Source organism: Nomascus leucogenys, chromosome 15 (genome assembly GCF_006542625.1).
Source record: "Nomascus leucogenys isolate Asia chromosome 15, Asia_NLE_v1, whole genome shotgun sequence".
Taxonomy (NCBI): Eukaryota; Metazoa; Chordata; class Mammalia; order Primates; family Hylobatidae; genus Nomascus; species Nomascus leucogenys.
Window position 1 is genome coordinate 61,473,174 of NC_044395.1, and position 23,592 is coordinate 61,496,765.

General features: G+C 53.1%; 1 protein-coding gene across 2 annotated transcripts in view; it reads left to right on the forward strand.

Annotated features, from left to right (window-relative positions):
* The window catches only part of ARRB1 (arrestin beta 1), a 90,921-nt gene that overhangs the window by 61,181 nt on the left and 6,148 nt on the right, over positions 1-23,592 (forward strand). Inside the window, exons 3-16 of one of the 2 annotated variants that reach the window (XM_030828634.1) lie at positions 1,964-2,024; positions 5,565-5,609; positions 6,359-6,555; positions 7,801-7,860; positions 8,680-8,747; positions 11,074-11,209; positions 12,368-12,452; positions 12,905-12,977; positions 15,573-15,710; positions 16,801-16,884; positions 18,068-18,091; positions 20,923-20,993; positions 22,169-22,220; positions 22,368-23,592. In XM_030828634.1, the coding sequence (XP_030684494.1) occupies positions 1,964-2,024; positions 5,565-5,609; positions 6,359-6,555; positions 7,801-7,860; positions 8,680-8,747; positions 11,074-11,209; positions 12,368-12,452; positions 12,905-12,977; positions 15,573-15,710; positions 16,801-16,884; positions 18,068-18,091; positions 20,923-20,993; positions 22,169-22,220; positions 22,368-22,389 (1,116 nt within the window). In that variant the 3' untranslated portion in view covers positions 22,390-23,592. The remainder of the gene's footprint in view (positions 1-1,963; positions 2,025-5,564; positions 5,610-6,358; positions 6,556-7,800; positions 7,861-8,679; positions 8,748-11,073; positions 11,210-12,367; positions 12,453-12,904; positions 12,978-15,572; positions 15,711-16,800; positions 16,885-18,067; positions 18,092-20,922; positions 20,994-22,168; positions 22,221-22,367) is intronic. The other variant, XM_003254706.3, reaches the window with a different exon arrangement.

Genomic DNA, 23,592 nt, shown 5'->3' on the forward strand with positions numbered 1-23,592 from the left:
TAGGAGGGATGCATTTCCAGCAAGTCAAGGTGAAAACGGCATTGTAGGCAGGACATAAAAGCATAGGAACTGTGGGAATCTTAAGCAGCTGAGTTCAGAGTGCCAAGAGGGAGGCTGAGGCTGAGAGGCTGCAGGGCTGGTCACGGGAACACTGTGGCTTGGCTTACGATCTGGCCTGGGTTGGCAAATAGCACCACGTGTGCTTCCACAGCTCTCTTCTGTGCCCACAGTAGATAACATCAGTCACCATCACCCTTCCCTGCTGCACCAGGATTTCATCTTAGATTCCTTCTCAGCCCAGAGTCCGAGATAGCTCCCTGCCCCCTCTCCCCACCGGTAGATCAGAGTTGGCACTTGGAATGAAACCCATTTGTCATCCTTATTTTTGGACACTGAGGAACCATTAATGGGTTTCAGGCAGCAGTAGCATGGTTAGATTTGAATTTTAGGGCTGGGCACAGTGGCTCACGCCTATAATCCCAGCACTTTGGGAGGCCGAGGTGGGTGGATCACTTGAGGTCAGGAGTTTGAAACCCTGTCTCTACTAAAAATACAAAAATTATCCAGGCGTGGTGATGCATGCCTGTAGTTCCAGCTATTTGGGAGGCTGAGGTGTGAGGATCACTTGAACCCGGGAGGTAGAGGTTGCAGTGAGCTGAAATTGCACCACTGCACTCCAGCCTGGGCAACAGAGGGAGACTCCATCTCAAAAAAAAAAAAAAAAAGATTTGCATTTTAGGGTGACTAGTCTAGCTAAGGAGGAGAGCAGGCTCTCAGCGAGTGAGCAGCAAGGGGCTGGTGTGGTGGTCTAGGCAGGAGTGTCTGTGGGGATGGAGAGGGTTGGACCTGAGAAATAATGATGGCGGTCGAGTCACGAGGATTGAACGGTTGTTGAGGAACAGCACACATCAGGGTGACGCTCTGGATCTGGTTTAGCCGCTGGAATTCTGTCTCGGGGTTTTTCCCTCCCGGCTGGCTACTAAGTGGGGTGTGAGCCCCCAAACCCTCAGTGCCTCAGAAGGCAAGTCCTCACACACAGAACTGCTAACTGTGTGAGGCGGTGCATTTGTTCATTAGCTGGATGTCACCTTTCCACAATGTATATCTATTTTAAAACATTGTGTTGTGCATGATAAATAACATATACTTTTAAGTCAATTTAAAAAATTAATTAGGCCGGGCACGGTGGCTCACGCCTGTAATCCCAGCACATTGGGAGGCTGAGGCAGGCTGATCACCTGAGGTCAGGAGTTTGAGACCAGCCTGACCAACAGGGTGAAACCCCATCTCTACTAAAAATGGAAAAATTAGCTGCGTGTGGTGATGCATGCCTGTAATCCCAGCTACTCAGGAAGCTGAGGCAGGAGAATCGCCTGAACCTGGGAGGCGGAGGTTGCAGGGATCTGAGATCGCGCCATTGCACTCCAGGCTGGGCAACAAGAGCAAAATTCTGTCTCAAAAAAAAAAATTATTTAAGAAAAAGAAAACGAGTCCTTATATCAGTGGATCCCCGCCTGGCTGCATGGGAGGAGGAGCAACTGAAGAACACAGCGCGGCCCGCGTTCAGAGCCTCTGAGGGCTCAGCGCTCCCGCCTGCCTGGGGGCTCTCACCCTCTGAGATGCCCACGCTCCCACTCACCCGGCTTCTCTGCCACTGCTGCTCCACCGGCAGTGGTGCTTGGCATGAAGATCTCTCCAGGCCTCAGTGTCCTCATCTGTAAAACAGGAACAATAATGACCCCTTCACAGGGTTTTGGGAGGAAGTGGTGCTTTTCAGATTTTACAGGGGTTTGCGAATCCTGGTATTAGGGCCGGGGTGAAGGCCCAAGTCCAGTTTGGATTTTGATAAGGGTTAGGGATGGGTCTGGAGTTTCAGAGGCTGCCCGCAGGGTTTCCTCCAGGACTGGGTCCTGTGTCCTCTGGGCCTGCAGCTGCTAACACCCCCTATGCCTCTCCTCCTCAGCTCACCGTCTACCTGGGAAAGCGGGACTTTGTGGACCACATCGACCTCGTGGACCCTGTGGGTGAGTCCCTGGAGGGCGAGAGGAGGGCTGGGGGAAGATGGGGCTGGCCAAGCCTCCCAGAAATAGCTCTCAGCTCTCCAGAGGGGCCTGGTGCCAAGAACGGGGGTGAATGGCTTCCTGCTTCAGGCAGCAAGCATTTACTGAGCAGCTACTTTCCCACTCAAGTGAGGACTGCAAGAAGAGACTGTGGGAAGGACTGAGGTGAGAATCAGGGAAGGCGTCCTGATGATGGTAAGAAGGGTGAGGGTGATGACGACAGACACTGCCACTTACTATAAGGTGTGTCATGTAGCAGACAGTGGGGGTGGCTATGATGACTATCCCTGCTTTACAGACAAGGAGAATGAGGCACAGAGTGGCTCAGTGACTTACTCCAGGTCACAGAGTGAGTAGATAGAGGAGCGTGGTTCAAACCTGGCAGAGTCTGCAAAACTCTTTGTTCTGCTTCCTTGTGATGGCAAAGAGTGGGAGACAGAGGGAGAATCTTTCTTAGGACTTGTGAAATGGGGGCTGTCCTCATGTACATGGGGGTCCTGCTAGAAGCTGGGCTGTGGCTGAAGGCACCTTCCAAGTTCTTGTTCAAGTTCAGGGTTTTGCAATTTCTGCATGCTTGACATTTTGGATTGGATAGTTCTTTGTTGTTGTGGCCTGTCCTGTGTGTTATAGGCTGGATAGACACATCCCTGGTCTCTACTCATTCGATGCCCAGAGTACCTCACGCTCCAGTTAGGCCAACTAAAACTGTCTTTAGGCCAAGTGCGGTGGCTCACGCCTGTAATCCCAGCATTTTGGGAGGCCGAGGTGGGAGGATCACTTGAGGTCAGGAGTTCGAGACCAGCCTGGCTAACATGGTGAAACGCTGTCTCTATTAAAAATACAAAAATTAGCTGGGCATGATGGTGGGCACCTGTAATCCCAGCTACTCGGGAGGCTGGGGTGGGAGAATCGTTTGAACCTGGGAGATGGAGGTTGCAGTGAGCTGAGATTGCGCTACTGCACTCCAGCCTGGGCAACAGAGTGAGACTCCATCTCAAAAAAAAAAAAAGTGTTTATTCATTGCCAAAGTGTCTCCTTTGGGGGCAGAATCACCCTGATTAAGAATGACTGCTCTCATTGGAACAGCCTTGGTCTCATGGCCTCTTCTCATGTCTGTGAGAGGGAAGCCTAAAATTGCTCCTATTTTATAAATGGGCACAGTGAGGTCCAAAGAGGTTCAATGATTTTTTTAAAGATGAGCGAACCAGCCTGGGCATGGTGGCTCACGCCTGTAATCCCAGCACTTTGGGAGGCAGATCACCCAAGGTCAGGAGTTTGAGACCAGCCTGGCCCACATGGTGAAATATCATCTCTACTAAAAAAAAAAAAAAAAAAGAAAAAATAGCCAAGCGTGATGGCATGCACCTGTATTCCCTGCTACTGGGGTGGCTGAGGCACGAGAATCGCTTGAACCCAGGAGGCAGAGTTGCAGTGAGCGAGATCATGCCACCGTACTCCAGCCTGGGTGACAGAGCAAGACTCTTGTCACACACACAAAAAAGAGAAGCAAATCAAAGTGAGGCCTAGTATGGCCTGTCCCATCATGTCCCTGCGGGCTGTCCTGGGGCCAGGGCAGGAGTGATTTTTGTGGTTCCTGAGCCAAGGAAGTGAGCCCGGCTGCAGGCTTCAGCTCACCAGGAGGAAGACCTGGGGACACTGGGCTTCAGGGGGCTGTCAGCAGAGCCCTTCATGGCCTGGAGCAGAACACCCCCACTTCTCCCCTCCAACCCTGCCTGGGACACTGTTTGGTGTCTTCTGAAGCTCAGTGTCCCTTTGCCATTGGCATCTTCTCCCTGAGGTGGCATCTTCTCCCTGAGGTGGCCCCTCAGAGGCCGGGAGCAGGCATCCTGCTGTTCACCTGTGGCTGCTTCATGTCATCATTTCTGGTGGGCCCTCTGAGGCCAGGGTTGTCCATGCCCATTGGCCTACTAAGGACAGCAGCAGAGGCGGCCCAGAGACTGGGACAGGACAGGGGCAGGAAACCAGCCCCCAGCACATGCAGGCACCCTGAGAGCTGTTCAGCAGGTGTTCACAGAGCACCCACTCTGTGCCAGGCCCTTTGTGAGCCCTGGGATCCTTGAGAGCTCTGGGGCACTGTGCAGAGCTGATCAGGGACTTACTGTGAGAGATTCTTCTCCCATAGTGACCCTGCCATTTGGCTTGATCTGATCACACCCTCCCTATGCTTACCGGTACCCAACCAAACCTGCATGCAAGTCCAAGCCCACTGGCCTGCCCAACAGGACATTGATGATCCATCCTAGCCCTCCTCTTCCACCGGCGATGGAGTGACAATGGGTTAGAGGGTAGGGGGAGAGAGAGAGGAAAGAAAGGTTTGGCCAAAGATAGACAGGGGATGTCAGCCAAGGGGGTGACCCTGAGCCAGTGTTCCTGGCCTCCTGGGGTGCTGAGCAGAGATGTCCTTTGTGTCCAGCTGGACTCTGCCCCCAAGGGCAGGCCTCACTACCCCCAAGGGCAGGACACTGAGGCACCTTCCACAATCTGCAGAGTGCTCTCGAGTTGTCAGCACTGTCTAAGTGCTATACACATGTGCACATTCACACATGTACCTGTTCAGTCCTCACGGGAGCCCCATGAGGGAGGCACCACAGATCACAACTCCCGATCCACATGTACCAAGCCCAAGCTCTGAAAACCTAACATTGCTTCCAAGTTTAATGCAGAATTCATTTATTGGCAAACCTGACCCAAACTGATGCAAGGCTGTTTATGCCTTATTTAGCCTCTTGGTGAGAATATTTTTGTTTTCCTACAGAGGTATTAATGGCTTTAATAATAGGGTGCAGATCTTGCAGAGGTCATTACAGAATATATGGAACATGTACCATTTTGCCTATTTTATTTTATTTTATTTCATTTTGAGACAGAGTCTTGCTCTGTTGCCCAGGCTGGAGTGCAGTGGGATGATCTCAGCTCACTGCAGCCTCTGCCTCCAAGGTTCAAGTGATTCTCTTGCTTCAGTCTCCCGAGTAGCTGGAACTACAGGCGCCCGCCACCATGCCCAGCTGTTTTTGTATTTATAGTAGAGATGAGGTTTCACCATGTTGGCCAGGCTGGTCTTGAACTCTTGGCCTCAAGTGATCCACCCACCTCAGCCTCCCAAAGTGTTGGGATTATGGGCATGACCCACCATGCCCGGCCCATTTTGCCTCTCTATACTTCGCAATTTCTAAATTCCAAAGAATACCTGGTTCTAGGAGTTTCGGACGTATATAATTATTCTTACTAACAGATGAAGAAACAGAAATGGTCTCTAACCTGCCTAAAGTCACCAGCTGGGTCTGTTAGGCTGGCCTGGGATGGGGGAAGGGTGGAGCGTGGCGGAGGTGGGCAGTGCCACCCTCTAGGTGCCGACCTTTCCATTTTTCTCCGGATGATTTTAGATGAACAGATGGTTGGATCTGGGCTTGGGCTGGTGTTTGGGGCACAGAGGTTTGGGAGACCAGGTTGGGAAAGGCTGCTTACTCTCTGTCCTTTCTCCAGATGGTGTGGTCCTGGTGGATCCTGAGTATCTCAAAGAGCGGAGAGGTAGGCTGTGGCCCCCATCCCAAGCCTGTCAAGGGCCTCCTCTTCCCCCTGGACCTCTAGCATAGGAACTCCCTGCCCGTCCCCACTGGTTCCCCTGAAAGCCCCAACAAATACCCCCACAGATGCCCTTGCCTCCTCCAGCCTGGGACGGCCCTGCCCCGAGCCTACTTTGGGAGAAGGTTTCTCCATGCCCTGAGCACTTTCACATCAATATGTCATGACTATGGCAAGGCTGGGGATGCCAGCAGGGCAGGAGTAGGTTCTTCTTTAACAGAACCGAACATTGATACCTGGGCAGTATCAATGTGCAGGAAGACAAGACTGCGGACTGAGCTGTGACAAGACCCTTGTCATCCAGATACCACCCAGCACTTGCCCTGCCCCCACAACTCCCTGCTCCTTCCCCAGGTCCCCTACCCCCACCCCAGGCCTGCCAGACTACTCCAGCCCCCAACAAGCCTGTCAGACCGTTTCCATACCCCTCCACATATGCCCTAGGGAGAGGTGGGAGGGGGAAGGACAGAGCTGGCTCAGCAGGCAGCCCCCTCCTCCTCCCAGGGGCCAGGCCATGGCATCCTTCCAGGTACTCACTACCAGCCCTCCTGGTGGAGACAGTGCAGCCATCCCCAAAGAGCTTGGGACAGGCCTGGGGCCTCCAGTGGGGCCCGTCCCAGGGCTGCTGCCGGCACTCTGGGCGGCTCGCTTGCTGCTCTCCCAGGCCCCTCCTCAGTGCTCCTTGCTCCCCACAGTCTATGTGACGCTGACCTGCGCCTTCCGCTACGGCCGGGAGGACCTGGATGTCCTGGGCCTGACCTTTCGCAAGGACCTGTTTGTGGCCAACGTACAGTCCTTCCCACCAGCCCCCGAGGACAAGAAGCCCCTGACGCGGCTGCAGGAGCGCCTCATCAAGAAGCTGGGCGAGCACGCCTACCCTTTCACCTTTGAGGTCAGGAACTGCCATCCCTGGGGCCCCATTCCAGAAACGCTGCCTCTAGGAAGCCCTCTGGGGTGGGCATAAGAGGGCGGTGAGGGTCAGCTGCTCCCTGCCACCCAGTTTCCCAGTGTATGCTAGGACCTAGGGCACTGTCACCTGTTACCTGGTAAGTCTCTTCTCCAGCCCCTGCTGGTGTTTGTCACCTGTACCTTTGGGCTACTCCTCAGACCCTTCTGAGGCCAGGTCATTGGTGGGAGAAAGGGGGCGCCAAGGGTCTTCAGAGAAAGAAAGAGCCCTTTCTTCTGGCCCCTGAATCACTGCAAAGTATTTCCCACTCAGATCAGCTCCCCACTTGCCCGGCAGCAACCCAGCTCGCAAGAGAGGAATGGCAAGTAGGTGATCTGTCTGCCCCACCACCTTTCAAATCAGAGACTTTAAGATGCTGGATTTCAAAATCTCAAGTTTCTTAGGTTCTCTGATTCTGAGATTCAGTGTGGTCTCTCCCTTTCTGCGAGGCTGAGAGAGTGGAGAGGATCGTGGAGTCACCTTTTCCACGCAGACATGTTAGCTCCCTATGGCTGCTGAAACAGATTGCCACAAACTCGGCAGCAATTAAAACAACCCAGATGTATGAGCTTACAGCTCTGGAGGTCAGAAGTCCCAAAACAGATCTCAGTGGGCTACCATGGAGGCGTGGCAGGGCTGGAGGCCCTTGGGGAGCGTCCACCTTTTCCAGTGTCGCTTTCCTTGGCTCACAGTGCCTTCCTCCATCGTCAAAGCCAGCAGGGGCTGTTGAGTCTTTTGTACATCCCATCACTGTGGCTCGGACATTTCTGCCCCCTGCTTCCACTTCTAAGGACTCTTGTGATTATACCAGGCCCACCAAAATCATCCAGGATACTGTCCCCATCTCAAGGCCTTAATTGGATCTGCAAAGTCACTTTTGTCATTAAGGTCCCAGGTTTGGGGGATTAGGGTGTGGACATCTTTGGGGGACCATTATTCTGCCAACCACAGTAGACATCATAGAAAGATCTATTTAAACCATTGCTGCGAGGACTGGGCTGGGCCAAACCCTTTAGATAAAGAAAACTCAGACACTTGTGGGGCATGGCTTGGCATGGTCTGATGGGGTAGACATGGCCTGTCCCCTGGGGCCCTTGGTCTGATGGGTGTATGGGAGTGTCTGGGCTGCAGGACATGAGACAGGACAGTGGTGGATGTGACAGGTGGCTCATTCTGTCCTCTTCTTGACAGATCCCTCCAAACCTTCCATGCTCTGTGACACTGCAGCCGGGGCCTGAAGACACGGGGAAGGTAGGTCACCGCAAGAGGACCATCTCTCTGGCTCTAGGACTCTCATGTCCCCAGGTCCCTGGCTTTCTCCCTGGGAGGTGGTGGACACACAGGACCACTCTCCCTGTTGAACAGTCTTTGTGTCTAGGCTAAGCTGGTCCCACCTTGGACAACCAGTCTCTCTTCAGACAGGGCAGCAGGTATGGGGTCAGCCTCACTCTCCCATTCAGTGATGGGTCCAGAGGCCCTCCTGAGTGGCGTTGGCTGCAACAGGACCAAAGTGTTCTGAGGACCTACACCTGGCCTCACGTAACCCCTGGCAACCTTGAATCAAGGTGCGATCATCCCCATTTCACAGATGGGGAAACTGAGGGTTGGAGAGAAGTGACACCACTAGCTCCAGACCTTTGAGCCCAGCTTCCTCATTTGCAAGATGGAGATAACAGCACGTGCTTCCTTGTCTTGTTAGAGGGATACCGGAGAAGCCACCCGGGGCCAGGTCTGCACACAGTAGTAGGTGCCCCCAGTCTGCTCAGGTGCCTGTTGCTATTTCTGGGCAGCTGCCTAGATGAGGATGGCCACCCAGACTGAGGCAGGAGTCTAAAGAGCAGAGCCCCATTTGGGCGGTTTGGGATGTCCCATGTCAGATGGAGGAGGCAGCACAGCACTGGGGCTGAGCACAAGGGCATTCCCCTGCTTCTTCCAGACCAAGGAAGGCTGGGCTGTGGGAGCTTGGTGTTCCTGTCCAGTGTCCTTGTTTGTAAAATGAGAGGTGGGCTGGCTGTGTACTGGGGACCCTGCTTCTCCAAGGCCCTGTGGTCAGTGACCCCTTCCCCACAGGCTTGCGGTGTGGACTATGAAGTCAAAGCCTTCTGCGCGGAGAATTTGGAGGAGAAGATCCACAAGCGGTGAGTAGGATGCCAGGGTGTGGGCCGCCTGCTGGGTGAGGGAGGGAGACAGGATGGGCAAAGTCCAAGAGGAGATAAGTAACAATACCTGGAAGTGTGCGAGGAGGGGTGCACATTCCAGCCTTGGAAGGGCACTCTGGAAGCTGGGAGGTCACGGAGGGCTTCCTTGGGGAGGTGGCTTCGACTGCCCAGGTTCAGGCTGCAGCATCTTCTCCTTTGCATCATTGTGGCAGCTTCCTCCCTCATCTCCCTGCCTCTCATTTCATCCCCTCCAGACTGTGTGTCTTTTTAATTTGTTTTGGAAAAACCCTAAATTCAGATTGTGTTAAACAGTGAGCAGGCTGTTTCCTGACCATCCCAATTTTCCAGTTTTCCTCCTGGGAGGCGTTCAGCAGGGGTGGAGTGTGTGTCAATGGCAGCTTCTAAGTGAGGAGGAAGTGGAGATAGTGAACCCATCCAGGGGAGAGTGACAGGGAGGTCGGCCCACATCTAAGAGAGGGGAAGTGTTCTCTGGAGAAGCACAGCCTGGGCAGACAGAGAGCCCAGGCTGGCAGCCAGAAACACCTGGCTCAGATGTCTCATGCCTGCCCCTCCTGGGTCGGGCTGTGCTCTGTCTGCCTCCTGGAATAGGTGGTGGGCCCTCAACGCTGATGTTCCTGCATCCAGAGGCACTTTCCCAGAGGAGGTTGGCTGAGGGCACAGCAGCCTTTTTAGGGCGTGGGCTGAGTTTGCCACCTGGTGGCTATAGGGTGTATTGCAGGCATTTGCATCTGCAGCCCTGGCAGCTGTGTGTGGGGAGATGGGACTTTCCTCCCTTGCTTCCCTGTCTCCCTTTTCCTCTTAAGACCTGAGACCAGGGAAAAGGAAGGGTGCTGTGGGATGTGGGAGGAGGCTTGGTAAGCACAAGAAAGAGGAGGTGACATCGAGAGCCACCCCTCTCACCCTACCACCAATGGGACATTTAAAATCCACACCAAAGAGTTACTAATAATAATGATATAGAAGCTATCATTTATCAAGGGCTGATTAGGTGCCAGACACCATTCACAGTGCTGGGCTGTATTCACTAATTTAATCCTCACAGCAGCTCTAAGAAGTAGGTCCTGGCTGGGCGCGGTGGCTCACGCCTGTAATCCCAGAGCTCTGGAAGGCCGAAGGCGGGCGTATCACTTGAGGCCAGGAGTTCCAGACCAGCCTGGCCAACATGGTGAAACCCCATCTCTACTGAAAATACAAAAATTAGGCAGACGTGGTGGCATATGCCAGTAATCCCAGTTACTCAGAAGGCCGAGGCAGGAGAATTGCTTGAACCTGGGAGGCAGAGGTTGTAGTGAGCTGAGATCATGCCACTGCACTCCAGCCTGGGCAACAGAGTGAGACTCCATCTCAAAATAAATAAATAAATAAAAATTAAAAAAGGAAAAAAAGAGGTCGGTCCTTATGTCATCACCCTTTACAGATGAGGGAACAGAGGCAGAGAGAGGTTAATGTACCCAGGGCCACATAGTAAGAGGAGAGCTGGGAGTTTGACCCTGGCTCCCTGGTTCCAGGCAATGGAGGCAGCTTATCTGAGTGACGGAGATGCCAGCATTCCCAGCACACCACAGAGATGGCCTCACCAAGTCCCTCTCCCTCACTGGATCCTGATTTGCTCCCTGATCCCCTGTAACCTTCGTGGAGCCAGTCTTATCCATGGGCCTTCTCCCCTCCCTGGGCTTGTCCCCTTCACTGGCTTGCATCCCCCTGACTGAATCCACACCTCCTTCCTGAACTCCAACGCCTCCCCAAGCCCCATTTCTTCTTGGGCCCCCTGTCCCCTCTGCATAGTTTTACATAATAGATATCTGACAGGTGTTTATTATATGGCAGGCACAGTCATAGGTGCTGAGAGTACAGCTGTGAATACCTTAGACACAAATTTCTGTCCTTAAAGAGCTTACACAAATAGTGTCCTATGTCACCAAAATAGATGACAGAGGGACACTATTTGTGTAAGGTGACATAGGGAGGCAGGAAGTGACAATGTTACCTATTTGGTGACATAGGGAAGCAGGAGGTGAAAAATGTAGTCCCTGTTTCAGCATCCTGCTGGGTACCAGGACCCAAATGAAGTGCGGCCACAGGGCACTTCTGGGACAGAACAGGGGAGAATGGAATGGAGCCAGATGGTGACAGACCCCTATGCTGATCTCTGCAGTTTGGCTGGATTCTAAGGTGATGGAGAGCCATGCCAGTCTCTTGAGCAGGAGAATGATGTGAGGCTCGAAAGGAGAGGGGATGAAGGCAGGTGACCCTGGTCCTCTTTCACTCCGCCCATCTCCATTAGGAATTCTGTGCGTCTGGTCATCCGGAAGGTTCAGTATGCCCCAGAGAGGCCTGGCCCCCAGCCCACAGCCGAGACCACCAGGCAGTTCCTCATGTCGGACAAGCCCTTGCACCTAGAGGCCTCCCTGGATAAGGAGGTAGGAGGCTTGGGCTTGGCAGAGGGTGGGGGCTGCTCCACCAGGGACTGGGCCTCAGATCCCAGCTCTCTCCTGGCCTGCAAGGATGCCTCAGGTAGGAGCTTCTACCCCCAGCCCTGGGACCACAGGGCTCAGGGAATCTGAGACCTCTCATGGGGGATTTGGAGAAGCCTCTTGGGCCAAAAGGAGTGGCAGAGGGGGTATGAACTTGAGGGATGTGATGGACTTCAGAAGCGAGGAGCAGACCCTCCCGAAGGTCCTGGACATCTCCCCCACACCTCCACCAGCTGCCTGCCTCAGGCCGAGTGCTGAAGGCCAACCAGCATTGCAGAGGGGGCACGGCAGGGGGCCGTGACCTCCCTGCCAAACTCTGAGCATCAGGGCCACAAGCCCTGCAGAAGGAAGGGCCTCCCCTCAAACTCTGAATCAAACCCAGCTGACTGATGGCTGCTGTGAGCTTGGGCTGGCCCCTCCTCGAGGTGTGGGCACCCCCTCTCTCTCGGGGCATGGCTGAACGGAAGTGCCTTGGGGCAAGATGCAAGTTGAGGCCTTTTTGTAGGGATTCAGAGTTGGCTCCCTCAGTGAGCTGGTGAGCCCCTTCTCACCTTTCCCTGCTTCTTCCAGATCCTTCCGTGGACAGAATTTAGAGCTGGCAGGGACTTCAGACATCACCTAGTCCAACCCCTTCATTGCACAGAGGGAGACCCTGAGGCTTAGATAACCTACCCACGGTCACACCGCTTTCATCATCATCAATGTTATTGTTGTCGCAGTTACTGCCGGCCAAGCCAGGGCTGGAGCCCAGGGCTATCACCTTCCAATTCCGTTATCTTTCAAGGGTCCCACCAGGGAACTGAAGGCTAATGTGCTTGGTGGCTTTTGTGCCCCCTCAGCAGCAGTGGGAAGTGGCTGATGAACTTGGGGCGAATGTCACAATGCCTTGGGGGATTCGGAGAAGCCTCTTGGGCCTAAAGGAGTGGCAGAGGGGGCACGAACCTGAGGGATGTGATGGACTTCAGATGGGAGCAGCAGACCCTTCTGAAGGTCTGCCCAAGGTCTGGGGAACCCCAGAAGATCACATGGGGGCTTTTCTCCCTCTCCTTTCCCTAGAACCTTGCTGTCCTCCCAGCCAACCCCATCCCTTCTTATGCCCCCCAGATCTATTACCATGGAGAACCCATCAGCGTCAACGTCCACGTCACCAACAACACCAACAAGACGGTGAAGAAGATCAAGATCTCAGGTACCCCAGACAGAGGGTCAGCTTAGGGCACAGGGAGAGGCAATCTTCCCAAAGGCTGGGGGTGGCTGAAGGATCTCCCCTTGTTAACAGCCTTGTATAAAAAATAGCCACTGAAGCCCAAGGCCTGCTCTGAGCCACAGGGCAAAGCTTTTGAGTTGGGTAAGGCAGGCTGCTTATTGGCTAGGTAAGGAGTTTGCTCTTTAAGCCACTTCTTCAGTTTCTTGGGTTCTGGAAAAAGCTGTCCTTGAGGGGAAGGCTTTGGTTATGGAAGGAAATGGGTGTGTTTGGGGCTACCCTTTGGATGTAAGACAGGGGTGGTCTCATGCGGAAGTCCCCACTGGTGGCTTTTGGCCATTGCCTGGGGCTGAATATCCCCAACCTGGGGACACCTGTGAGACTCCATGGGAGCTGCATTCCCGACTCACTCCACCTCGATTCCTCTCCCTCCCTAGTGCGCCAGTATGCAGACATCTGCCTTTTCAACACAGCTCAGTACAAGTGCCCTGTTGCCATGGAAGAGGCTGAGTAAGTGGGCACAAGTCTGGCCTTGGGCGTGTGGGATTGGGTGGGAAAAAGAGAAGCTCTAGGTGTCCTGTTACAGGTCCAGGTGGCTCTTCTCCACCTGGCAGAGGGCTGGGCCTCAGACTTCCTTGCCACTCAGAGTAGGTGATCCCAAAGAGCCTTTTAGAAACCATCCACCTGATTTAGCTACAAGAAAATGCATGCTACAGTCAAGGAAGAGACCCACTAAAACCAGAACGACAAAACAAGACCTAATGAATGTAAGGGGATTGGGGTTGTGAGAAAAAATAATTACGTTGTACAAGAAACCTAGGTTGAAGGGAAATACTTTGTTCTTCGGCTTCCTGGTAGCCAGGGCAAAGTGGGTAAGGCACTAGGTACACAGCTCTTGTCTGATAAAGGGGTAATCCAGCTCATTGGGTAAAAGGGGTTGTGTGTGGGAGTGTAGAGAATAATTACACACAAAAAATCATCTAGGTTTGAGGAGAACTACTATAGTTGAGCATGGACTGAACTTTGTCCCAAGCTTGTTGGCAGCTAAGGCAAGAGGAGAGATCTCAAGTGAAACATCTTTACTTACCTAAAGGAAGTAAATGCCCCCATTCAAAGACATATACATTTTTTTTTCCTGGCCCTGCAAGTAATTTCTTGGGGCAATTATACCTGATGTATTTTACATGTATATGTGTATTTGTTTATATATAATTCCAATCAGTATCTCTTGCAACTGAAAACATTTTTAAAATGTTACTACATGGCCTTTGAAATAGTTTTTAATTGTCCTATAGGTGAACATGCTATGATTAGATCAAGCTTTCTCTGGTTACTGGATATTTTTCATATCCACTGTTGATTTTTTCAAAAAAATCAGAGCTATGAGGCATAGATTCCTGATGGTAAAGTGAAGTGATCTAGAACCAGAGTAACATATAATCCCTAAAGAGTAGAAAATCCCAACCACTGCAGATGGTGCCAGCGTCTGCATAACGAATACCAGCAGGGATGGCTGGGGAGGCATTTGCACTCACAGACTTGTTTACTTCTCAGGAAGCACTGTGGGGCTGGGGTTGCTGCTGCCCCAGTATGTAGAGGAGGAAGTGGCTCAGAGAGATGTGACTTGCAAGCTAGCAAGCAGAAAGCTGGGGCTGGAACACAGGTCGTCCGACTCCAAGTCTTGTTCACTGTCTGCTGCATGACAGCTCTCTCATTGGAAAGGATGGGGGATAGAGCAAAAGCAAGTAAAAATTGGACAATCAAAACACCCTATATATGATGGATGTAATCAAGCAAGTAAAGTTTTAATTGTTGAGCCTAGATGGTAGGTATATGGGTGCCCAAATAGCTTCATTTATGGTTTGTGTGTAGCTATAATTTTTTCTTTTTAAAATTTGTTTAGAGACAGGGCTGGTGCTCACGCCTATAATCCCAGCACTTGGGGAGGCTGAGACAGGCAGATCACTTGAGGTCAGGAGTTTGAGACCGTCCTGGCCAACATGGCAAAACCCCATCTCTACTAAAAATACAAAAATTAGTCGGGCATGGTGGCGCGCGCCTGTTATCCCAGCTACTTGGGAGGCTGAGGTAGGAGAACTGCTTCAACCTGGGAAGTGGAGGTTCCAGTGAGTCAGGATCGCACTACTGTACTCTAGCCTGGGCGACAGAGCGAGACTCTGTCTCAAAAAAATTAAATTAAATTAAATTAAATTAAATTTGTTTAGAGACAGAGTTTCACTCTGTTGCCCAGGCTGGAGTGTAGTGCTATGATCATGGCTCACTACAGCCAGCCTCGAACTCCTGGGCTCAAGTGATCCTCCTTCCTCAGCCTCCCAAGTGGCTAGGACTACAGGTGTGCACCACCATATCAGGCTAATGTTTAAAATTTTTTGTAGCGATGGGGTCTTGCTATGTTGCCCAGGCTGGTCTCAAACTCCTGGCCTCAAGCAATCCTCCTGTCAGCCTCTCAAGTTGCTGGGATTACAGGCATGAGCAACTGTGTCCGCTGTGGCTGTACTTTTTTTTTTTTTTTTTGAGATGGAGTCACCCAGGCGGGAGTGCAGTGGAGCAATCTCAGCTCACTGCAAGCTCCACCTCCCAGTTTCATGCCATTCTCCTGGCTCAGCCTCCCGAGTAGCTGGGACTACAGGCGCCCACCACTATGCCCAGCTAATTTTTCTGTATTTTTAGTAGAGACAGGGTTTCACCGTGTTAGCCAGGATGGTCTCGATCTCCTGACCTCATGATCCACCTGCCTTGGCCTCCCAAAATGCTGGGATTACAGGCGTGAGCCACCACACCCGGCCGGCTGTAATTTTTTAAATAAATGTGCTTTTTAGCACTGTGCTGCTTGGCTAGGATAATCTTTTAGAATATCCGAGATGCAGTCCTGTTTGTGCGTAGAATGTAGATGGGCCTCTTTTGAGTGGCAGTGGTCTCCTTGCCTGAGCTGGGCTGGCCCAAGTGGTCTGTGCGTCTGGGGGACAGAGGTTGGGAGAGGGAGACTTGGAGCAGGCCCAGACTAGATATTCTGCTAGCCTGGAGATCAGGGCTGGGGTTGGCTCTGGGGAGGGCCATCTCCACAGCTGCTTCCCTTCTTCCCAGTGACACTGTGGCACCCAGCTCGACGTTCTGCAAGGTCTACACACTGACCCCCTTCCTAGCCAATAACCGAGAGAAGCGGGGCCTCGCCTTGGACGGGAAGCTCAAGCACGAAGACACGAACTTGGCCTCTAGCACCCTGTGAGGACCTGCCCTCCTAGCCCTGGGCTCCTAGTGCACCTTGCCTGATGGGGCCACACCCTCCTTGGTCCCCCCAGTTCAAAGACAAGGCTCAGGCTACCCTCTCCACAGCCTTGTCAAGGCCTGTCCTCAGGTGCTTGACTTGTCAGGGAAGCTGCCTCCTTACTCCCACCCCTACCCAGGGGTGACTGAGTGAATAAGACGGACCACCAGGCCAGCTCACTCAGGCAGTGCTGGGCTCTGCTACCATGCCTGGGGGAGGGCAACCTGGGAAGGCTTCCTACAAGAGGTGGCAGCTTCTGACGTAATGCCTTCAGTCAGATGGGGTGTCCCTGAGGAGAGACCAGGGTGGTGAGCTGGGTTAGACCCAACCTGGGGTGCCCCTCCAAGTCAGGGGTCCCAGGGCATCTGGTCACTCCTGCTGCACAGTCATCATGGACGCCTCTAGGCCACTCTGCTCCAGCAGAGCCCTGTCTATGGGGATGGCATCTTGCCCTCTTGCGAGTGTGGTCCTTCAGTGGGGCTTTGGCCTACATCTAGAGCAGCCGCCACTCCCAGCACAGACTCAGCTCTCTTCAGCAGCCCCTGCACAGCCTCCTACTTACCTGAAGCTTTTTGCCCTGTCTCCACCCTGGCTCACACCCTACCCATCTTCAAGACCCAGCTGAGGAACCACCTCTGCGGAGAAGTCCTTCTCTGATGGCCCCCACCCCACCCCAGCTGCCTCGCCCTCTGTGAACTCCCCGTGTGGCCCTTTCTGCCCATGGGTTGCTGAGAGAAGCAGAATCCATCTGAGGGGAGGAGGAGCCTGGCCCTCATGGTGGGGACGCTGGCCTGGGCAGGGAGAGGGGCTCAACAGGGCCACACAGTGAGTGAGTCTCACAGCCAGACTTGGAACCGGGGCTCTGGGTCCCTGCTACCTAAGGGCACTGCTCGCCTTCCTCACCTCCACTGGGCTCTATTGGACATGGTAGCTGAGTGGCTAGCCAGATGGGGGATGGACGGCCACTGCCCCCCAGCACACCCACCCCTGAGGTGTCTCGCCCACCTGGCAAGGCCCCTGAAACGGCTCCCCTGTGTCACTTTGCAGGTTGAGGGAAGGCGCCAACCGTGAGATCCTGGGGATCATTGTTTCCTACAAAGTGAAAGTGAAGCTGGTGGTGTCTCGGGGCGGGTGAGTGCTCTAGCCAAGCCCAAGACCCGGGAGTGCAGAGGGGAGTGTCCCAGATGCCCACAGGCCCCTGCCCCATTCTGCCTGTTTGCAGCCGTTTTAGCTGCATCCACCTTGGAGGAGGAACCTCCTGTCCCTTCTCTTCCTCCCTTCTGTTCCTCTTTCTCCCCTGCCCACTTTCCCTCTCTTCCTTCCTTGGCCCTCAGCCCCTCTCTTACCCCTGCCCATCTGTTTCTCTCTCTCCTCCTCCTCCTCCTCTATCCTGGGTCTGGGCTCACACTGAGGGTTGGCTATGCCCAGGGGACGGCGTCCTCAGAATCTATGCTGTGGGGTCCCCAGGGGTGCCATCTCCTCATCACGCCTTGGGCATAGCACCTACCCCCATGCATGCCCAAGCTAATTTTCTGAGGAAACAGCTAAAAGGGTTCAGAACCCAGAGCTGGATTGGGGATTTGTTAGCTAGTCAGCTTTCCTGTTTTACAGATGGTGAAACAGAGGCCCAAATATTGCCCCAAACATTGCCTGAAATCTCCTCCCCTAACTCAGGTCATAGCGGTGGACCAGACTGCCCTGCCCTGGAGCATAGTTTGGTGGAAGCTCGGGGAGAAAAAACAAAAACAAAAACAAAAAACTACCATGTTTCTTTTTTGTAACTTAATTCATAAATTTCTGTGAAAAGATTGAAAAGCTAAATTCCATTCTACATTGGGTCTCCTTGATTATTAGAAGAATGCCTCTTGGCAGGTGGCAGTGTGTAATCCTGACCTTATATAATAGGACATCTCAAAATTACAAATCCCAAATTCTGTGTCTGGCGACCTTTCAGGATCCACAGCCTCTCATTCTTGGCAACCCCGGAGTCCTTCCCTCTGCCTTTAGATAGTCTGGCCTCCTTGGGGCAGGCAGTACTGGGATTAATTTTTACACTGCCTTTACAGATGAGGATCCTGGGGCTCAGGGGTTTGCTGAGCTGGGTCTCGATCCCAGTCCCTTGGGGCAGGGCTAATGCCATTTCAGTGTATCCCTGAAAGAGCAGTCAGGGCTGTGCAGGGGGGTGGGTGGGAGTGTGTCCCATGGGTCTTCTCTATCCGGGGGACAGCAGAAGTGGTGAATGAATGTGCTTTTTGTTTTCTTCCTTTCTGAACTCTCTCCTGACCACTTCTCCTGCCTCCTCTGACCCACCCAGCCTGTTGGGAGATCTTGCATCCAGGTAAATTCCTCCCTTCCACCTGGTTCACCCACCTTCCTGGAGGGCCTGGAGCCCATTGGCTTGACTGACCAGAATCACAGGGCACTGGGTTGGAAGGAATCTTAGTGGTCATTTCAGATAGCCAGGTTCAGGTGTGAGCTGGGAGACACAATTTCTCCTTAACAAACCTCTCCTTGCTCTTCCATCCCACCCAAGTGACAGGGATCTTTACAGAGAGCAAAGCCTGACTACACTGATGCAGGGAGTGGCCCCCAAGAGAGCTGTCTGAATTACTGATCACCTGAATTATAGGAGCTTTTGGAGAAATGCAGACTTCATGGCTTTCAAACTTCTATACTAGTGAGGATGAACTGCTGGCCAAGTGTTGCTAAGGAGAGGTCCTCAGGAGATCCTATTTTGTAAACAAGGTCTCCTTGCAGCCAGCTGGATGCACTTATATTCCAAAAATGCATGTACCCCAAACACAGCAGTTTGGCCTCCTCCTGTCGCAAGATGGCAGTGTGGCTCATCCTAAGAAATCTTAGACTAATTTGACAGGTCAAATTCATTCCATTCAATTCAGTTCCATATCATTCAGCAAAGATTTCTTCAGCCCAGGCTTGTGTCCAGGCTGGTGCTGAGTGCCAGAGTCCCAGAGAGGAATCAGATGTGGCCTCTGACCTTATCGTTCCTGGCCCGGTAGAAGGTTAAGATCCAGATTCTTCCACTAAAATGTTGGCAAACCCAGTGTTCCACCAGCTTCATTCTGAAGCAATCCCCAAAGCAAAAGGAAAAAAAAAAGCGAGAGAGAAGAAAAAAAAGGCCAAATAGCTCTGACAGCCTTATAAAACCCCCAGGTTCCCACTGAGGGGACTTAAGTAACGATTCTGGCAGGCACAAGCTTCACATTTTTATTTTTATTTTTTATTCTTTTTGAGACAAGGTCTGACTCTATTGCCCAGGCTGGAGTGCAGTGGCACAAACTTGGTTCACTGTAACCTCCTCTGCCTCCCGGGTGGAAGCCATCCTCTCAACTCAGCCTCCTGAGTGGCTGGGACTACAGGTGTGCTCTACTATGCCCAGCTAATTTTTTTTTTTTTTTTTTTTGAGACGGAGTCTCGCTCTGTCTGCCAGGCTGGAGTGCAGTGGCACAATCTTGGCTCACTGCAACCTCTGCCTCGCAGGTTCAAGCAGTTCTCTGCCTCAGCCTTCCAAGTAGCTGGGATTACAGGTGGCTGCCACCAAGCCCGGCTAATTTTTGTATTTTTAGTAGAGACGGGATTTCACCATCTTGGCCAGGCTGGTCTTGAACTCCTGACCTCGTGATCCACCCGCCTTGGCCTCCCAAAGTGCTGGGATTACAGGCGTGAGCCACCACGCCCAGCCTAATTTTTGTATTTTTAGTAGAGATGGGTGGTGGGGGCAGTGTCTCACCATGTTGCCCAGGCTGGTCTCGAACTCCTGAGCTCAAGGGATCCGCCCGCCTTGGCCTCCCAAAGTGCTGGGATTACAGGCATGAGCCACTGTGCCTAGTCAAGCTTCACAGTTTAACTCAGCCCTTTAGCTGCCTCATCTCCCAGAAGTTCCGGTGGTTCTAGAAGACAGGCGTTGTTATTCCCGTTTCCAAGTTGAGCTCAGTGAGACTCAAAGCTAGAAAGTGCTGCACCAGCGAGTGGCGAGGCTGGTGGAACAGACTTTTTTTTTTTTTTTTTTTTTTTTTTTGAGACAGAGTCTTGCTCTTTCGCCCAGGTGGAACAGACCTTTCTAATTGCATGGCTTGTGCCTCTGACCACTCCATTCCCTGTCCCTTCCTCTTTCCCAACTGGGCTCTGGACAACAAGATCAGTGGGATGTGGCTTGTGCCTGTAGGCACTTGCAGTTGGGCAGTCTCCTAGGGTGATGCCACCTGAAGCTGAGAGGAGCCTTCAGGGTTGCTTTTGTTAGTCTCAATTCCGCTACTGTCACACAGTGATCAAGGGTGTGGTTATGGAGCCAGAATCTAATAATAACCATTAATAGCTGTGTGGCCTTGGGCAAGATATTTTAATCTCCTCATGCCTCAATGTCCCAGTCTGTACGTTGGTGATAATAATAGGGTTGTTGTGAGGGTTAAATGAGTTACTCTATGGAAGGGGCTTACAGTAATCCTTGGCACAGGGTCAGTACCATGTGAATACCTTCTCTTATTCTGTCCATCAGGGCCAAGTACAGAGAAAGCCTCATCAGAAGCACTGGCTGGTGGCTGGGTCTTCCCGGCCACTTTCCCCTGCATCCCCACAGTGTAATCAGCCTTGACTAAACTGACTAAACTGACTAAACCTGACTAAACTGACCTCAACAGTGCTTCATCCAGATTGCAGGGGTGCTAGGGTCACCTGGGCACTTTTACAAGAGCGCCCTGGAGGTGTTGGGAGACGGGATGGTGTGAGGGTGGGAGGAGTTCCAACCTGGAAGTTGGGAAGGGCAGTGTCAGGGGAGGCGAGGGTGGCTGTGGCGATTTGAGGTGGGCAGGGTCCCAGGGCACCTCTGGAGCCCCGCAGTCCCCACGGTGCATGCTGCCCTGGGCAATCCTTTCCCACCCCTGGGCCTCCTCCCAGCCCGTGGGAACCCAGGGAGCCTTCTCAGGAAAGGGGAGGCTTCCATTTCTTTTTGGAACCAGAGGAAGTCTCCTCGTCCAGCTCCCAGGCAGACCGAGGCTCCGAGTGGCAGAACTGGGGCTGGAGGGCATCTTTTGGATCTACCTCCTCTGACGGCAAAAGCCTCTGTAGTCCTCGGACTGACAGGGCATCGACATCGAGTCTTACAGCCTGCGAGTCCGCTCAAGGCTCACTGGGTCTGGGTCTCTGTTTCAGCGACGTGGCTGTGGAACTGCCCTTCACCCTAATGCACCCCAAGCCCAAAGAGGAACCCCTGCATCGGGAAGGTGAGCAGAATCTGTGGGTCTCTGGGGTAGGGATTCTCCAGCAGCTGCCATGTGACCCTGTAACCCACCCACCCCCAGGTTCGCCCTCAGCCCAGTCACCGTTTTCTCAGGTCCCCAGATCTTTTGTGGGGTCCAGAACTCGATTTGCTTCTGACCCCACCAGGAGACAGTGAGGCGTGGCTCCTGTTCCCCATGGGAGAGGGAGGCCAGGAGTGGAGGAGGGAACTCATTGGCCATGCTTTGAGCCTCTCTCTTGCACCCAGACATGGGCTGGATCCCGTTTGGAAGTAGGGGAAGGGGCTGCTTGGATAAGATGACCGCTGGACACACTATTGTCGTGTTTTTCTTCTTTTTTTTTTTTTTTTTTTTTTTGGTTTTGAGATAGAGTCTCACTCTGTTGCTCAGGCTGGAGTGCAGTGACGTGATCTTAGCTCACTGCAACCTCCGCCTCCCAGGCTCAAGAGATTCTCCTGCCTCAGCCTCCCGAGTAGCTGAGATTAATTACAGGTGGCTGCCACCACACCTGGCTGATTTTTGTATTTTTAGTAGAGACGGGGTTTCACCATGTTGGCCAGGCTGGTCTCAAACTCCTGACCTCAGGTGATCTCCCCGCCTCAACCTCCCAAAGTGCTGGGATTACAGGCATGAGCCACCACGCCTGGCTTGTCCTGTTTTTCAAGTGATAGCAGATTGGTCATATTTCATTGAATCTGAGACTTTCAGTGGAGAGAGACGACATTATAGTAGGTACGATTAGGAAAAAACTTCCATGGTTAAACTGTGCAGTGCCATCGACAGTAAGACACACTCCAAGTTTGGAGATGTTAAAATGTGAAGGAAAATATAAAAAAGATTATCTTAGAATTGGTGAATGGCTTGCGTGCAAGGAATTAATGTAAGTCATGTTGGAGACCTGTCAAAAGAAACAGAAGTTTAGAGGATTTTCTGTTCTTCTGGGACTGCAGTGGGGATCCGGGGCCCTCCTGGTGCCATCCTCCCTGCCTTTCAGATGATTTGGGGTGTTTCAGTACTGGGAATGAGCCCTCCCCCGTCTCCATTGCCCTTTATCGTTTGCCCTCCTCATGTTAGTCTGGTTGTCCCAGGGTGGGGGCCTGTGCTCACTCGCCCCGTGCTCATCCACTCACTAACCCCTGGACACCCTGCCCTGTGTTTAGTTCCAGAGAACGAGACGCCGGTAGATACCAATCTCATAGAACTTGACACAAAGTAAGCCAAACCCTGCCTGCAGACATCCGGAGGGTGGGCCGTGGGTGGGCGGGGTGGAGGGGGTCATTTGCATATATGCTTATTAACCCCTGAGGAGCCACTGGTCTAACCCCGTCTGCTGAGAGCCACCTCTGCTCGCCTCTTCAGCAACCCGCTTGCCTGCATGTGACTTGAAGGACCCTCCGTACCTGTTCCTCTTCCTCCTGCCTTGGTGGGGTCTGTCTTCCTCCCTCGTCCTTGCACGTCCGTCCGTCAGTCCGTTCATCCATCCACAGCGCCTGCTCGGCTCACACAGGGCTGGTCCACGGCCCTGGGCTCGGCTCTCCTGTCCTGCCCACGCCAACCTGTGGAATCAGGCTGTGGGGTGGGCAGGGGACTGGGGATCTTGTTGCTTCTGACTCCTGAGGACCAACCAATGTGGATTTCCCTGCGGTCAAAGGCCATCGAGTCACCGGACAGTGGCCAGAGGGGGAGGACCTGGGCCGACTGCGTGGACCACCTCCAGGGCCAAGTGGCTTTCTTGCTCCAGCTCCAAAGCCAATCTTCCCTTGTCCCCCAGGAGAAATCTGGGGTGTGGGGGTCTCAAGTCACCCCATGAGGATGCCCCATGCACTGGCTGAACCCTGTTGGGCAGGGGACCCGGGTGGACCCCTGCATGGTCCTAAGTGGACATGTTTCATGGTAGAAGGGAACTCGCTGTTCTTAAAGGCAGTCTAGTCCTGAAACCCCACTCAAGCCTCCCCTTTCCTCACGAACAGGTCCTCTGCCCCCTATTTAGATTCACATCCTGCTACCCCAGCCCTCTTCTGTCCGGGATCCCCCATGGTAGAATCTGAGCTGACGCTCCTGGGAGAAAGGTTCTTCATGGTCTTCTCTTCCATTAAGCCAAACTACTCCTTGCTGTCCAGAAACGGGAATGATTCCTAAGGGTAGTTTTCTGGGTGGTGGGGTGGGGTTTGCCAGGCCTATTCTTGGAGGATTCAGAACATGCTGTGAAACTACTGGTGGCCTGGCCTCTCACAGTGGGAATAAGTCCTTCCTCTGGCTACAGAGCCACACTGCTCCCCCCACCTCCTAAAGAACCGGGTTACTTTTCTAGCCCTCAGGCACAAAAGTCAAATTCATGCCCCTCTCTGCCCGTTTCATGACTGGCCCAAGTCCTGATGTGACTGTCCCCACTGCCACAGTTGGCATCCATATCTGCCAGCCAGACAGGCCTTTCTGCTCATGGTCAGCCCCAGAGGCCAGAGACCTCAGAGAGGGTGGTTCTCTCCCCGGCCCCAGAGCCATACTCTGAGTCACATCTGGCCGGGCCTCTGGATAAGCCTACTCTCCCTGCCCCTGCAAACACACCACATTTTCCTTGTCTCTC